Source organism: Saccopteryx leptura, chromosome 2 (genome assembly GCF_036850995.1).
Source record: "Saccopteryx leptura isolate mSacLep1 chromosome 2, mSacLep1_pri_phased_curated, whole genome shotgun sequence".
NCBI classification, from domain to species: domain Eukaryota; kingdom Metazoa; phylum Chordata; class Mammalia; order Chiroptera; family Emballonuridae; genus Saccopteryx; species Saccopteryx leptura.
This window is the reverse complement of record NC_089504.1, coordinates 31363301-31377950: the sequence shown is the minus strand read 5'-3', so window position 1 is coordinate 31377950 and position 14650 is coordinate 31363301. Positions and strand designations below refer to the sequence as shown.

General features: G+C 40.5%; 1 protein-coding gene across 3 annotated transcripts in view; it reads right to left on the bottom strand.

Moving 5' to 3' along the window:
• GRIN3A (glutamate ionotropic receptor NMDA type subunit 3A) overlaps positions 1 to 14650 on the bottom strand; it is a 172866-nt gene that overhangs the window by 38833 nt on the left and 119383 nt on the right. For all 3 annotated transcript variants that reach the window (XM_066367539.1, XM_066367541.1, XM_066367540.1), the window contains 2 exons: positions 13999 to 14114; positions 5600 to 5751 (listed from right to left, as the gene is read on the bottom strand). In XM_066367539.1, the coding sequence (XP_066223636.1) occupies positions 5600 to 5751; positions 13999 to 14114 (268 nt within the window). The remainder of the gene's footprint in view (positions 1 to 5599; positions 5752 to 13998; positions 14115 to 14650) is intronic.

Genomic DNA, 14650 nt, shown 5'->3' with positions numbered 1-14650 from the left:
TAGGTGCCTCTGGGGTCCAGATAAGGCCGCGGAATTAAAAAAAAAAGGAGTTTATCCTCCAGAGTAACCGCAGCTAGACAGTTCTGGGGTTGCCGAGAGATGAGAAGTGAACAGATCAAGGCTCTCACAGGGAACAAGTATTACTGTCCAGCTGCAAACGGCATCTTTCAGGTCTTACTACGAGGTGACCATAGAATTTCTTAGTCAAACTACAATATTTTATTGGAAATGAAAGGGTGTTAATTACTCTGTGGCAACCGACAGAGACTTGGACTGTACTTGGCAATTGGGAGGGAAAGTCAGAGATAAACAGGACCGTCTTCCTGCTGGGCGGGGGATGCCTTCCAGAACACACCTGCTTCTGCGGCACTGTGCCCTATGCCCCTTCCCCCTAGGGAAGTTCATTCAACTCCCGTTTTATGTATTCCTCACGAGAGCCACTGAAGCGAAGAGGAAGCTGAGACTGAGGCGAGAGAGGGACTTGCCCGAGGTAAGCCGATGATAGAAGCAGGCTTCAACTGTGGCTTGTCTGATTTTGCAGGCAGTCCTGGCTTCTTACACTAGCACAGCCCAGAAGTGCATATCTAAGGTGAAAGGAATGGCAGACAGAGCACTACCAGGTGTGCGTCCTTCTGACATTTTCTGGGAGAAAGCTTAAAAAAAAAATTGCAAGCAGGTGGAGACTCATGATTGAACAAAATCCAGCAGACAGCAGGCCTTCACTGAGGATGTCCAACCAATGAGCTGATGATGAATTCTGCTCTACCTTTAGGTTCTGTGGGGGAGACATCCTGAAATCCTGTCTTGGGCTGTTCAAGACAAATATGCCCATCCGTGCACATGAATATGTATTGCACACATACACATCCGTGTGACTCTGGTTTCCCTTCACAGCATCCTGAGACATGAATACAGGGTGGGCAAAAGTAGGTTTACAGTTTAAATGCACCCAGGTGGACATCATTAGAAAGCAGTTGTTGCTGCGTAGGCCAGTTCATGCAACAGTGCAGACCTCGATCCCCGAGAAAGAACAGCTCTGTGTGTGTTCTTGACATTCCCTGAGGCTGGAGGCGGCCCTTCTAGCGCTACACATGAATGTTTACCTCTTTTCCATTCCCCTTATTCCTATACCTCTCTCCACTTTCTAAATTCAGCGGACCTGGAAAGTGAGACCAGGGTTGTCTTCACAACCATAACTTGATGCTAATGCAGAAACTGAGGCTCAGAAAGGTCAACCAATCCATCCAGTATCACACAGCTGTTAGGGTTCAAGCCTAGAATTGTCTCCCGAGCCCATGCTTTCAACCATTAGGCTATGCTATCCAGGATATTAAGTCCAGGGTGAGGTAAAAGCAGGTTTACAGTTGTTTGTATGGAAAATAATAAAATAATAAGCAATAACACAAGAATAAACTGTGTTTATCATACTCACAACTGTAAAGCTACCTTTGTGCCATTGTATATTTGTGTCTTAAGATGCTATAAAGGGAACCAGGTCACTGGGTCAAAACTGGGAGGGTTTTGAGGATGACTGAATCTAAATACTTCACTGTCTATATGGCTGGAGGTGGGTAGGATGAGAGAGGAAGCAACTTTCCCATTCACAGAGCAGGTACAGAAGTAACTGGTTGCCTATTCAACATCTACTCTCCCGTCCTTTCCTTCTTAAAGGAGTCCTGCTTTTCTTTAGGTCTTTACCTTTCTCTGTGTGAGCATGTGTTTCAAGGGAAACTGTCCCATCATCAGTCCTAGGGTGTGAGTCATGGTTGATTTAAGTCATCATGGGGATCCCATTACACTCACAATTGGTTGGCTTAGGCATGAGCAGATGACATAATTTTGGTCAATGAAATATGAAGAAGTTTATTGGAGAGCTTCTGGGAAGGTTTCCTTACTTCTAAAAAAAGCTACAGAAGACATATAAGCCCCAGGAAATGATGGAGGAAGAGGCAGTATTAATACTTCCACCGTCTACTATTTACTGTGCCAGGTTTCTCACCTAATGGTGTCTCTATAAATGATCTTTTATTCTTAGAACAAAATGGCAAGGCAGGTTTTACACTCATTCACACATGAAGAAACTCAGACTCAAGAGTGGGTAAGTCATTCAGCTATTAATTGGTAGAGCAAGGCTGCAAGTTAAAAAATGCATGTTTTCGAATTGGTCATGCTGTGTGTTACATCTTTTTACATCTGAATAAACAGATTGAGGTTAGTCTCCAAAAGCATGTTCCCCTCTTGTATGCTCATGTAAGGTTCTGAGTCTGCAGAGACCTATGTCCTCAGAAGCTTGTCCTTCAGCCAACATCTCAATCTGATGGTGCTCTGATGTAGCAACAGCCTACGCTTGTGCCTGTGGTCAGGCAGGCACAATCCAAGTATCAGCCAAGGATATTCCTGCTAACGATGCTGAGGCAGAACCTGTTCTGTGCTTCTCTTTTGGCTTGCCGCCAATCCTTAGCCTTGCTTGGCTTATAGCTGCATCACTCCAAACTCTGCCTCTGGTACCACCCGAGCTTCCTCCCTGGATGTCTCTCTACATGGCCTTCTTCTACCAGTCATTGGATTTAGGCCTCTCTCCACCCCCCACTTAACCCAGTATGGCCTCATTTTATCTTAATTAGTCACCTCTGAAAAGACTCTATTTCCCAATAGGTGACATTCTGAAGTTCTGGGTAAACATTAACTTTGGGGGGACATTATTCAACCCAGTACACTACCAATATCTTGCATGCTTTACATTCTTACTTTTTTTTAGTGAGAGAGAGAGAGAGAGACAGGGACAGACAATAGACAGTAATGGAGAGATGAGAAGCATCAACTCATAGTTGAGGTACCTTAGTTGTTCATTCATTGCTTTCTCATATGTGCCTTGACTGGAGTGGTGGGCTCCAGCTGAGCCAGTGACCCCTTGCTCAAGCCATAAATCTTGGGCTTTAAGCCAGAGACCTTGGGCTCAAGCCAGCAACTCTGTGCTCAAGTTGGTAAGCCCAACCCACACTCAAGTTGGCGACCTTGGGGTTTTGAACCTGGGTCTTCAGCATCCCAGGCCGATGCTCTATCTACTGCTACACTGCCTGGTCAGGCTACATTCTTACCTTTTGCTTCCCAACTTCTTCAGATACGCTGTTTAGTTTCTCTGGTTTGTTTGCTTCACAGCTACTTACTGAGTGCCTACTATGTGCCAGACATTGAGAACACAATAGTAAACAGAGTGTTTGCCCTCCAAGGCCTTATAGTTTGACAAAGAAGAAATACACTAAGAAATAATAATCTGATTCAATATATGTTAATGAGTAGTAAATTTTATAAATTGTAACTGCTATGAAATAATATGAGATAAAGGTTAAGATTTTAAAGGGAGATATGATTCAGACTGAATCCGGAACAATGGCAGGCTCTGAAGAAGGGAGACTTCAGCTGAAAGTTTGCAATGAGAAGGTGTATGGCCAGTGGCCGCCGCTGTTGTGGCCATTCACATGCAGTTCTCATTGGATTCGGGGAGATGGTAAAGAAACAGTGGAGCCAAAAATGGTGGGCCATTCCTTTATTATTTATTTATTTATTTATTTATTATTATTTTTTTGTATTTTTCTGAAGCTGGAAATGGGGAGAGACAGTCAGACAGACTCCCGCATGCGCCCGACCAGGATCCACCCGGCACGCCCACCAGGGGCGACGCTCTGCCCACCAGGGGGTGATGCTCTGCCCCTCCAGGGCGTCGCTTTGCTGCGACCAGAGCCACTCTAGCGCCTGGGGCAGAGGCCAAAGAGCCATCCCCAGCGCATGGGCCATCTTTGCTCCAGTGGAGCCTTGGCTGTGGGAGGGGAAGAGAGAGACAGAGAGGAAGGAGAGGGGGAGGGGTGGAGAAGCAAATGGGCGCTTCTCCTATGTGCCCTGGCCGGGAATCGAACCCGGGTCCCCCGCACGCCAGGCCGACGCTCTACCGCTGAGCCAACCGGCCAGGGCCGGGCCATTCCTTTATTAAAGTCTCGCACCAGCCAGCGAGCCAACACACAGGGAAAAAGCACTTCCCTTTCACGCAGGGCTCCCAAAGCCCTGACTGCATTGTCCGGTTCTACAACCAGGAGAATCTTCTTCAGTTCCTCCTGGAATCAAAGGCCTCACCAGTCAGTCTCAGTGGAGCTCGCAAAGCCCCTCAGCTCTGGTTCCCCATCTGCACACCTACTCTCTGTCTGTGCAAAACTTGCTTTTTCCTCAGCGCTACATTTTCTCTACTCTCCCTGCAAAACATGGCTTCTTTCTGCCTCTTCTTCTCTGATCTTTTCAAAACTTTCTGGCTCAAAAACCTCTCCTCCAGCAAACATTAGCAAAAACAACAGCCCTTCCCAAGCAGGAAGGTACTTTGTAATTTCACAGACCACATATACCTGGCGCTGCCCAGCCCCCAATGCAAACTATAAGCGAGCAAACATAAAAATCATATTTTACAAACTTATTTGACCAACACAAGGCTGGGGAAGTGTGAGAGTGTAGAGCATTTAGGGAGGGGCAGGCAACAGCGTGCTCAGGATCCAAGGAAGGAAGCCACTGGGGGATCTCTATCTAAAATGACTGTTGGGGGGGGGGTGTAATGATCCAGAAGAAAGTGGTATGAGATGAGGCTGAAGAATTAGGCGGGCTCATATCCCACAGGGCACTGTTGACCATGTTTAGTATTTCAGACTGTTTTCTAGTTAACATGGGAGGCCACTGCAGGCTTCTAAGCAGAAGAGGGATTTACTATGTGGAATCTATATAAATGGAAGAAACACAGGGATGAAAACAGAGAGACCAGTGAGGAGACTGTTACGGTGCTCCAGGTGAGGGATAACAGCTTAGACTAAAGTGATGACTGTGGAGATGGCAATAAACGGGCATATCGGAGACATACTTCATAGAAGGAAAAGATATGGCTTGTTGATGGATGTAGAAGGTGAGACGTGGGAGGCATTAAGCATCCCTGCCAGTTTCTGGAATGAGTCACAGGATGGACAGAGGTGCTGTTACCAAGACGTGGAGCACAGGAAGAAGAGCACATTTCGGAGAGAAGATCAGGCTTCAGTTTTTGACAACTTAATTGTGAAATGCCTGTAGGAAATTCAAGTGGAGATGTCAAGCAGGAAATTAGATATATAATTCTGGAACTCAGGAGAAGAGTCGGTGTTAAAGTACTTATTTGGGGGTTGTTGGCAAATACAAGCTATTTGAAGCCATGATTGTTTGGGCTTGAGTTTTGTTTTTTTTTCTGTTCTTGCTTTTAAATGTCAGGCTGACCTTGTGTTGGTTTCTGTGGCTCTCTTTTAAATGCCTGAGCATTGGTGGTTCCTGTTGCACCTTTTAGTCTGCTATCTTAATCATCCAATTTTGGGCTCATTTTGTAGGTTTCCTCATAATTACATCAGAAAGGCAGAGCATTGCAATAGAAAGAAGTGGATTCTCATTATTTGTATGCCTTGGGCAAATCATTTAGGATCTCTGGGTAGTTGTTTTACATCTATAAAATGGAATTGGTTGTTTTCAGTTTCTTTTTTTTAAATGTCTATTCCTCAAGGTAAAGCCATCCAAAGCATTAACATTATCTGTAGTTTTCTCTTACCTCAGTGACAGCAAAACTTCTCTTGCCACAGGGAACCACCTTATACCACTTGTCATGCAGTACATCCATAAACCCATGTGACTTGTATTGACTGATTAGCTCGGATATATTGGAGGTCAGTGGAGAGTTGGGTGGGAGCCCAATGCCGTATCCTAGGAGAAAATATAAACTAAGATGAGTTTTGCACCTGAGAGGCTCCTAAGAAGTTGCTACTACATTTGTGTGAGGTCGCCATAAGGCCCAGTAACAAGAGTATGGCAAACTGTCACCATCTTGCCTTCAAAGGACCCAGAGATATCCAAGGTATCTGCAGTCTGAGTAGATGAGATGAATCTGGATAGTAGAGGAAGGGACTGTGCACAGTATACAGAAGGCACACTGCATTCCAGGGCCTTCTGTGCTTCCTTTCAAGGTATTTCTTAGAAGCCATCTTTGAGGTCTTTACCAGGGCTCAGATTCCCTATCCACCTCTCCTAGAACCCTTCCTCTAGACCTTAAGTACACAAAAGCAAGTCAGAATTATCTTTGGCTTATGACATACTCTCATCATTGGTCGTTCATGACCCTCTTTAATAATATACTGATACCATGTAAACCTATACTAGAGCATGAGAACTAAAAGAGCAGTAAAACCTTATAATGACTAACTTCAATTATAAAGAGAAAACGAGTCTGGTAATACCAAGTGTTAGAGAAGACAAAGATCAATAAGATCATATACACATTGTTTGCGGTCATGTAATTCGGTATAACCACTTTGGGAAACAGCCTGCTACTTCAACTATCCATTAAATTTTGTATAATTGAAGATTTATACACTCTAAGACCAGCATTTCTAAGAATTGTCCCAAAGAACTCTTCCACAAGCACACCAGGAACGAAGCACACAAATGTTCTCAGAGACACTGTTCACAACAGCAAAGATTGGAAACTCCAGTGTTCCTTGACAAGAGAATGGCTAAATCAATTGTGGAACACTTATACAATTGAAATATTAGATGTGGGAAACATATGAACTAGAACTACATTCAATAATCCGGATGACTCTTAGCAATAAGATACAGAGTGACAAAGGTCAGTCCCAGAAGATTATAGCACAAATCTACTGTGTAAATGTAAAAACATTCAAAACAAAACAATATGTTTTTATTAATTCATATATATATGATTAAAGTATATTTAGAAAAAAATCAAAGAAATGACAAATCAAAAATCCAGAATAGTAGTTACTAAAGGCAAGGGAGTCAGGGGAAAGAATAAGGGAGGAATAGAAAAGTGGATATAAATTGTTGTCAGTTTTACTAATCAGCTTGGACCCTATACTCTCACTCTGTGTGGCTTTATTTGCTTTCTAGTCTGTTACTACACTGTTAATCTCTTTGATGCCACGTGAAAGAGCTAATTACCTGCAATTTATCTTTAGGTATTGGAGAACAACATCAAAAAGAAGATGTTTTGCCCTCGAGATGATGGAGGAAGACAAATTAAAAATACAGTTACTTCCTTTCTCACAGATAAAAACTAAAAAGCTGTCACGAATGCAGAGATATTTACATTGACAAATACCTGCTATAATTATTGTATCTTACAATTTATTTCCTAGGAAATTAGTTTTTGTTCCTTTTTTATTGTAGATACATAAATTACACAAATCTTTCTTTTAAAAAAGACGAGGTCTGAGATGTTTGCATAACCAATAAAAAAAGACATAAATAATGCAGAAAACCAATTTTTTGAGTTTTAAAGAGCTGTGTGTTTTCTTTTCCCTGATAATTTTGTTTGTTCCCTAACAATGGCAAGTCTGGGAAATGATGACAATGTCAAGAGCATGATTAGAATTTTCCATACAAAAAGCTATTTTGAGTGTCTGTTTTGTGCCTAGTAGTTTTGGTTTGAAAGGCAAGACTGACAATAAAAGGCTTTACATGGGCACCCTGTTCTTCTGCTGATGTTATCATTAAATAACATCTTTTGTAATAAGTAACTATAAGGAAGTAAGCAGTTTTCTTTAGAAATGTTTCTTATAATGAATGCTATTGACAGTTTAGTTGCACATATATTCATTCAGTTCTTATTTATGTGCCAGGCACAATCCTAGGCACATGTATAATAATATTCACTGACTAACTGATTCACTCCTGCATTCATTCACTCATTCATTCACTCAACAAATACACTGAGTGAACAGGCACTGTGTTGAGTGGCCAGGATTTAGCAGTGAGCAAGGCAGATGTGGCCCCTGTGGTGGTGGTGTGTTCACTCTATTAGGGAGGCAGATACTAAACAGTGCACTGCATAATGAGTAGTTCATTACAAATGAGACAAGTGGCGTGAGAATGAAGAGCTGGGACATATACAAACATACAGTAGGAGGACTTGGAACTCTCTGGTGGGAGTGGGCTGGTCAGAACAATTAGGTCACGTTTTCCAAATATTATTTACAATACATTACAGACTATTGCATTATAATAATATTGTAAAAATACAATAATATTCAGTTCCTGAGGCAATAGTTTTCAACAACAACAACAATAGCAACAGCCAATATTTATCGAGGGCATACTATATACCAGAGGTCAGGAACCTTTTTGGCTGAGAGAGCCATGAACGCCACATATTTTAAAATGTAATTCTGTGAGAGCCATACAATGACCTGTGTATGTTATGTATTATCCAATAAAAATTTGGTGTTGTCCTGGAGGACAGCTGTGATCGGCTCCAGCCACTCGCAACCATGAGCGGTAGGAAATGAATGGATTGTAATACATGAGAATGTTTTATATTTTTAACGTTATTATTTTTTTAATTAAAGATTTGTCTGCAAGCCAGATGCAGCTATCAAAAGAGCCACATCTGGCTCATGAGGCATAAGTTCCCGACCCCTGCTATATACCAAGTCCTGCTCCATAATAAACTTTTTACATACTTCATCCTATTCTGAAGATCATGCACTAGACCAAGATTGTGTACTAGAGTGTGGTATACAGTTCAGTTGAATCACTCTGGAATATTAATAATAAGAACTAGAATATATGAAGCCATACTATGTGCCAGACACCATTTCACATGTATCTAATTCCTTTATGAACCCATGAAGAATATGTATTACCCAAGTATTAAAGACTGAATAAGTAAGCTACCCAAGGTCACACAGCTCAGAAGGGTGAAGCTAGCATTTGAAAGTAGGTCTGTTGGAGTCTAAAACCAATGCTCTAAGGTAGATAGCTGTCAGGGGTGGGGTCTGGGTGACAGAGGTGGAGAGATTGATCAAAAATGGACCCCCCCAAAAAAGATAGAAAGATTCAAGGATATAGTCAACAGTGTATTGATTGTAGAGGAGAGGAGGAAGAGGGGATACAGAGAGGGAGAAAGGAGGGAATGAAGGAGGGGTGGAAGGGAAAAAAAACCCGATGTTCTGTCCATTGTATCTAGTATAGCATCTACAAGTCAGGGGATTACTTGACTTATCTGCCCCTTCAATGCAGGCCATATCACTACGGTTATAATGATGCCATCCCCCCAAACTAGTCAATTCAGTAAAAATACACAATCATCTAACTGGTGGTTTGTTTTCAACAGCAGGCACAAATATACATAATTCATGGGCAGATTTTGGTTTTAAACTTTTCATTAAGTTGTGTTAACACAGTGCATGAACAGCCCTAACTGGTATGTATATGTGTGTGTGTATACGAATATACCATATATACATGTGTATGAGGAAATTAACTAGCAAGGATGCTCCCTGACTATATCATTGTTCCTTAAAATCCTCTTAAATTATTTCAGGCCCCATTAGTGTAGTAATGGTGAATTGCTTTCATTTTTCACTTGATAAGCACTTGTTGCACACCTGTGTATCTATTCATTAATTCTACAAATGTGTATTGAATGCTCGTTCTTGTACCAGACACTTGCCAAGTGCTATGGAGGTTGCCAAGTTGAATCAGACACTGAGTCTAACCATAAGAAACTCTTGGTGACATCATAACTACACAACATGGTGAGAAGTTACAGGACTCTGTTTTTGGGTGGGGGAAGATAGGCGAGGAATAAATTCAACAAAGGTCAAATATAATGACTAGGACACAATTTTATCCAGAGGATAGATAAAACTGGAGTTCAGAGGAATGATAGATTGCTACCAGATGAGAGGATGAAAGAAAACATCTTAGATTGATCCTCATGGTAGTATTGTGGGCAGATGAGACAAAAATACATGATAAGAAAGTTTAAAAATATACAACTTATACTTATAATAAACCCACACATTCTAAGAATAGAATTTTGGCACTATCACAAAAGTATAAAGATTCCCCCATGGGAAAAGCTATGTTTGATGTTGCAAACACATTTATAAAAAATGCTACATAAGAAATAATAAATATTAAATCACACCACTCCATCATGTCAAGGCTAAGTTGCAATTGACTGCTAAAAATAGATTACTGTCCTTTATAATTTTCTATTTTAATAGATATATTAAGTATTGACATTTTAATGCTCTTTAGCATTGATAAGAATTATTAGCTAGTTAAAACAAACTATGCATAAGGAACAAGGTCAAAAATAAGAAAACAAGTTATGTGGTAATGAGAAGAGGTATTTGTTAAAAGATATAAAATTCCATTTTATTCAGAAATATAAAATTGCAGGTTTTATTTCTAGCTTTCCATTTATCAGTTGCTTTTCAAATTTGATGGTGCTTATTGGTCAAAGAATTCTTATTTTTAAAATGCTGACTCAACTTCACACACAGAGTTGCTTTCATTATCATTAGAAACAAGCTTTACAATAAAGATGAGGTTGCCTCTTCTGTGGTTGATAGATGAAGCATAACGGAATCCTTCAACCCTAAAGATGAAGGCGTCAGGCCCCCTGGAAATTGGCTACAGCTTAATAGCCCAAGCAAACAATTTTCAGAATAGAATCCCAATCTTTTCCCCATGGTTAAATTAGCATTAACTCAGCTAAGAGTGCTGGAAATATATTTTGGCTGGTAAATGTATAGTCAAAAATTCACAGACTAAGAGAACTTCCTGAAATGTGGTTGGAAAATAAATATTTTGAAAATAAGATCTCAGATAGCATTTAAAAAAGCTTCAGGAAGAAAGACTAACTCTTTTTTGCAGCCGGTCCTTGGAATACCATATTTAGCTACTCCGGGGCAATGGTTGAGAACATATTGTAATAGTCCCAACTATAAAAGAAACATTAAAAATGGTTTTTCTTAACTCTCTGCACATCAATGTGGAAAGAGAAGGGTGTGGGAGAAGTTGAGATGTATGAAGGCTACTCATCCTGGGATAATTTTATAGTGAGTCTCAATCTATTTATTCAACATACTGAATAATCATTTATTGGGCACTTACTATGTGCCTGTATACGTTTTACATGTATTATTTTACTTAATCTTTACAACGACTCTATCATCGTTATATTATTCATGAACTCGTTATGCAGATGAGGAACCTGTGGAAGAGATTAAGTGACTTGAACAGTTAGTGACAGCGACAGTGACTCTGATCTCACCCAAGCACTCAGCCCTCTCAGCGAGTGCTCCAAGCTCTGCATTAAATAATCAGTGGAAAGCAAGTAGAAGAACAAATTCCAAAACAGGCAAAGGTCTTTGGCAGAGAGGTCGCCAATCATTACTGTGCAGTTCCATTAAGGTTTTTTCTCGTTTGACCTTTATTGTCAGCTAACTCCAATGCATAAATTTGCGACATGTATTCATTTATCTCAGCACTTTCTTTATCTCCCCACCCCCTCGAGCACACAATATGTGTCTGTGTCTCCACTGTACATAGTATTGAATACAACCAAAAGTTTTCCACATGCACTCACATTCCTGATCATTTTGGTCAGCTATGCTAAGTACTCAGGAAAAGGTTTCAGCATAGTGTGGAAACACTGCCTCACTGTTTATCTTTGAAGCCCACATAAATGGAGGAGGGTGAAGCTGGCAGGTGCATTGAGTAGTCACAATGAGTGATATAAATACTATAAAGAGTGAATGTCCATTAAGCACGAAGGAATCAATGTACTCCATTTTCCCTCCTAAGTTCCTAAAATTATTTAAACACCTGGAAAAGTATATGCAGCCCCACAGGGTGTTTTTGATGATGTTAGTAAGTAAATTAAGCACATATTTCAAATCTAACCTAATGAGTTATTTGATGGGTAATTCATCATTTATCACATAACTGTTATATGCCTAGAATTGTAGTAGGTCCTGTGAAAGGAATCCGATAGACACGTGAAACAGTAAGAATTGTTCATAAATTGCTTTGATGACTTTTTTTATGCCTATAAAGTCTAATTAAAGTCCATATTTGCAGAAGTTCCAGAAAGCTAAATGTTGTTAAAGGAAAGCATGTACTATTTTTAAACAGTTTATTAAGAGAGACAGAGATAAAAATCTGTTAGCATGCTTTTTTTTTTTTAAAAAAAGCAGCAATCAAGACTTCTCCTCATATCTTCATCACATTGTTTATAACTTACAAGTAACCTCCCTTTGTGATTTACCAAGCTCTGTTTTTAGTCTGTGAACTTGTGGCCAGAGGCAGTATTGAATTAAATTTTCTGATTTGCACCTCACCCACAATAAATCAGCAATAGTTTGTAGAGTTTTTTAAAGAATAAACCAACAAATGATGACAATGTTCTCTCTACTGAAATCTGTAGTCTTTCTCCTCTCTTGCAGGGAGAGCTCTTCCATAGACTGTTTTTGTGCTTATCTTCTTCACAAACAACGTACTGCCTGGAGATGATGAGAACCCCAAATCTCGGGCGGGAGGGTGCACAGATGGAAATGTAAACAGGAAGCCAGTGGGAAGTTAATTGTGTGGCATCTGGCAGTGGGGTCCAGCAGAGGCAAACAAGCCATCTCACCACTGCCTTCTGACAAGACAGGGTTACCCCCTGGAGACAAAGGTGCAAAGTGGAGTTCTTCACTCTTATGCCCGTCACCCCATGATTCATTGTTTAGTAGCAGCTAATGGCAGAAGAGACCTCAATTACCCAGGGGATCTAGGGCAGAAACAATGTAACATCTCCTCTATATCTCCAGATACCACACACACAAAAAATGGGAATTTTCCATTGTTCCATCAAAATGGGGTTATATAACGAATGGTCTTTTGGTTTTCAATTTTTTTTTCCTTTTTCTTTTCTTTTTGTGCCTTTGCTACTGCAAAGGGTAGTCTCTATAGAAGATCACCACTGAATCTCACCCTTCCTGAATTCTATCCCTGGTTCCGATGGACATCACTTTGCCTGGAGAGGACAGTAGTTTCTCTTAGGAGAAGGCATGAAGAAATAGCATCACTTATTATAGCCTCATTCATCACACAAGCAAAGACTTACGTACAGCATTTGCTGATGTGTTTAGGGGAGACAGAGACCAGCAGTAACTGGGAAATGGGAATCAGACTGGTCTTGATACAGTAGTTAATGCATAGGAAAGTACAGTTTTATGGAAACAGGACTTGGGCACCCCCACGGGATTGTTTCAAGTTAAGTGTTTTCTGATGAGTGAACATGACCGCCTTGAGAACCAACATCCACTGTCAGAGCAGGGAACGCTGGGAATGGGGAGACATAAAATTTGCTGGTTCACACTATCAGCTCCATATATCAACTGTTGCCCTGGATGAAAGGAGTTACTGACAAAGCAATCCTTCTTTGGTCCTAAAGTTTGATTGATTGGTTGGTCAAGTTGGAAGCAAAAATTTGCTACCAGGGAGAAAGGCAAACCCAAGATCCCAAACAAGGTCTTGTTTAGGACTCTTAAAGATTACTTCCATAGCTATAGAATGAGATTTTTTTTTTTTTACTTATTTTTCAACTAGTGGAAAAAACATTTATTTAAGAATCATGAACTATGGATTCTAATTCCACTATTATCATCTAACCGTGTGATTATTAAGAACTGATGTAAAATCACTAGGCTTTCTTGTGCATAAAATAAATAGGTAAGATTAGATCAACGTTGGGGTCCTTCCAGTTGTAAAATGCAATCATTCTAGCTTTCGCATTTTTGCATCAGATATATTACAGGATTTGGCCATTAGAAAATACAGATTAATTTAAAATTGGACTCCCCACTTATTACACTACATCAGCTCTCCCAGATATCTGAAGTCACATTGTTTGTGTAACAACAATATTCTTGGTTTTTTTCCCCCTTCGCACAGTTGGGTAAATAAATGTTTGTGGAGTAGGTGAAAAATAAATCCCTAACTTCAGCAACTTAATCGCTAAGTGCTTATGCGTTGAAAATGAAAACAAGGGAAGACGAATAGCATTTTGCGTCTGACTTTGGCATTTGTGACTTGCTAGGCTGGCAGAATGAGCACATCCTGAGTAAGAGTGAATTAAGAGTGGCTGATTAATACCTTCTATGGCAAATGGCTTCCCCACGGTAAGAAGTTTGCAGTCAGCATCTACTGACACTTCGTAATCCAGAAGGGCTTTGTCCATGATGAAGGCGTCTAGTTTCTCTGGGTCATTCCTATATTTAAGACCAAGAGAAAAAAAAAAGCAAAACAATGATTCATTAATGGACAGGAAGCACGAAGGCTGACAGCTGGCCTTTTAGGGGTTAGAAACCTGGACACTAAGGGCAGTACAGGCAAGCTAGCTGCGGACTTAGCCTTGTTGACATCTAATTGACCTGTAGAGAACAGGCCAGGGGAAACAGCAGCTCTTATAAGATAGCATGACCTCTTTCCAGTGGGTTTGTCTAACAGTTTCTTCATTACCTCTAAATCTAACAACAAGGCCCGAGTGACTTTGAATTGAATGGGAAGGTTTGTTTCACTTATATTAACTGAAAGACTTTGGTTTGTGCTAGGCATTGTGCTTATTATTCTCCATATATTTTATCATTCAGAATGAGCGTGATGTGGGTGGTATTATCCAGTTTTAACAGATAAGGAAAGTGAGACTCAGAGCCAAAGTAACTTGATCCATGTTACATAGCTAGTACATGTCGGAGCTAGGTGGGCTCAATAGTCAGCATGTGGAAATTCTTACTTCTTTCTGTCA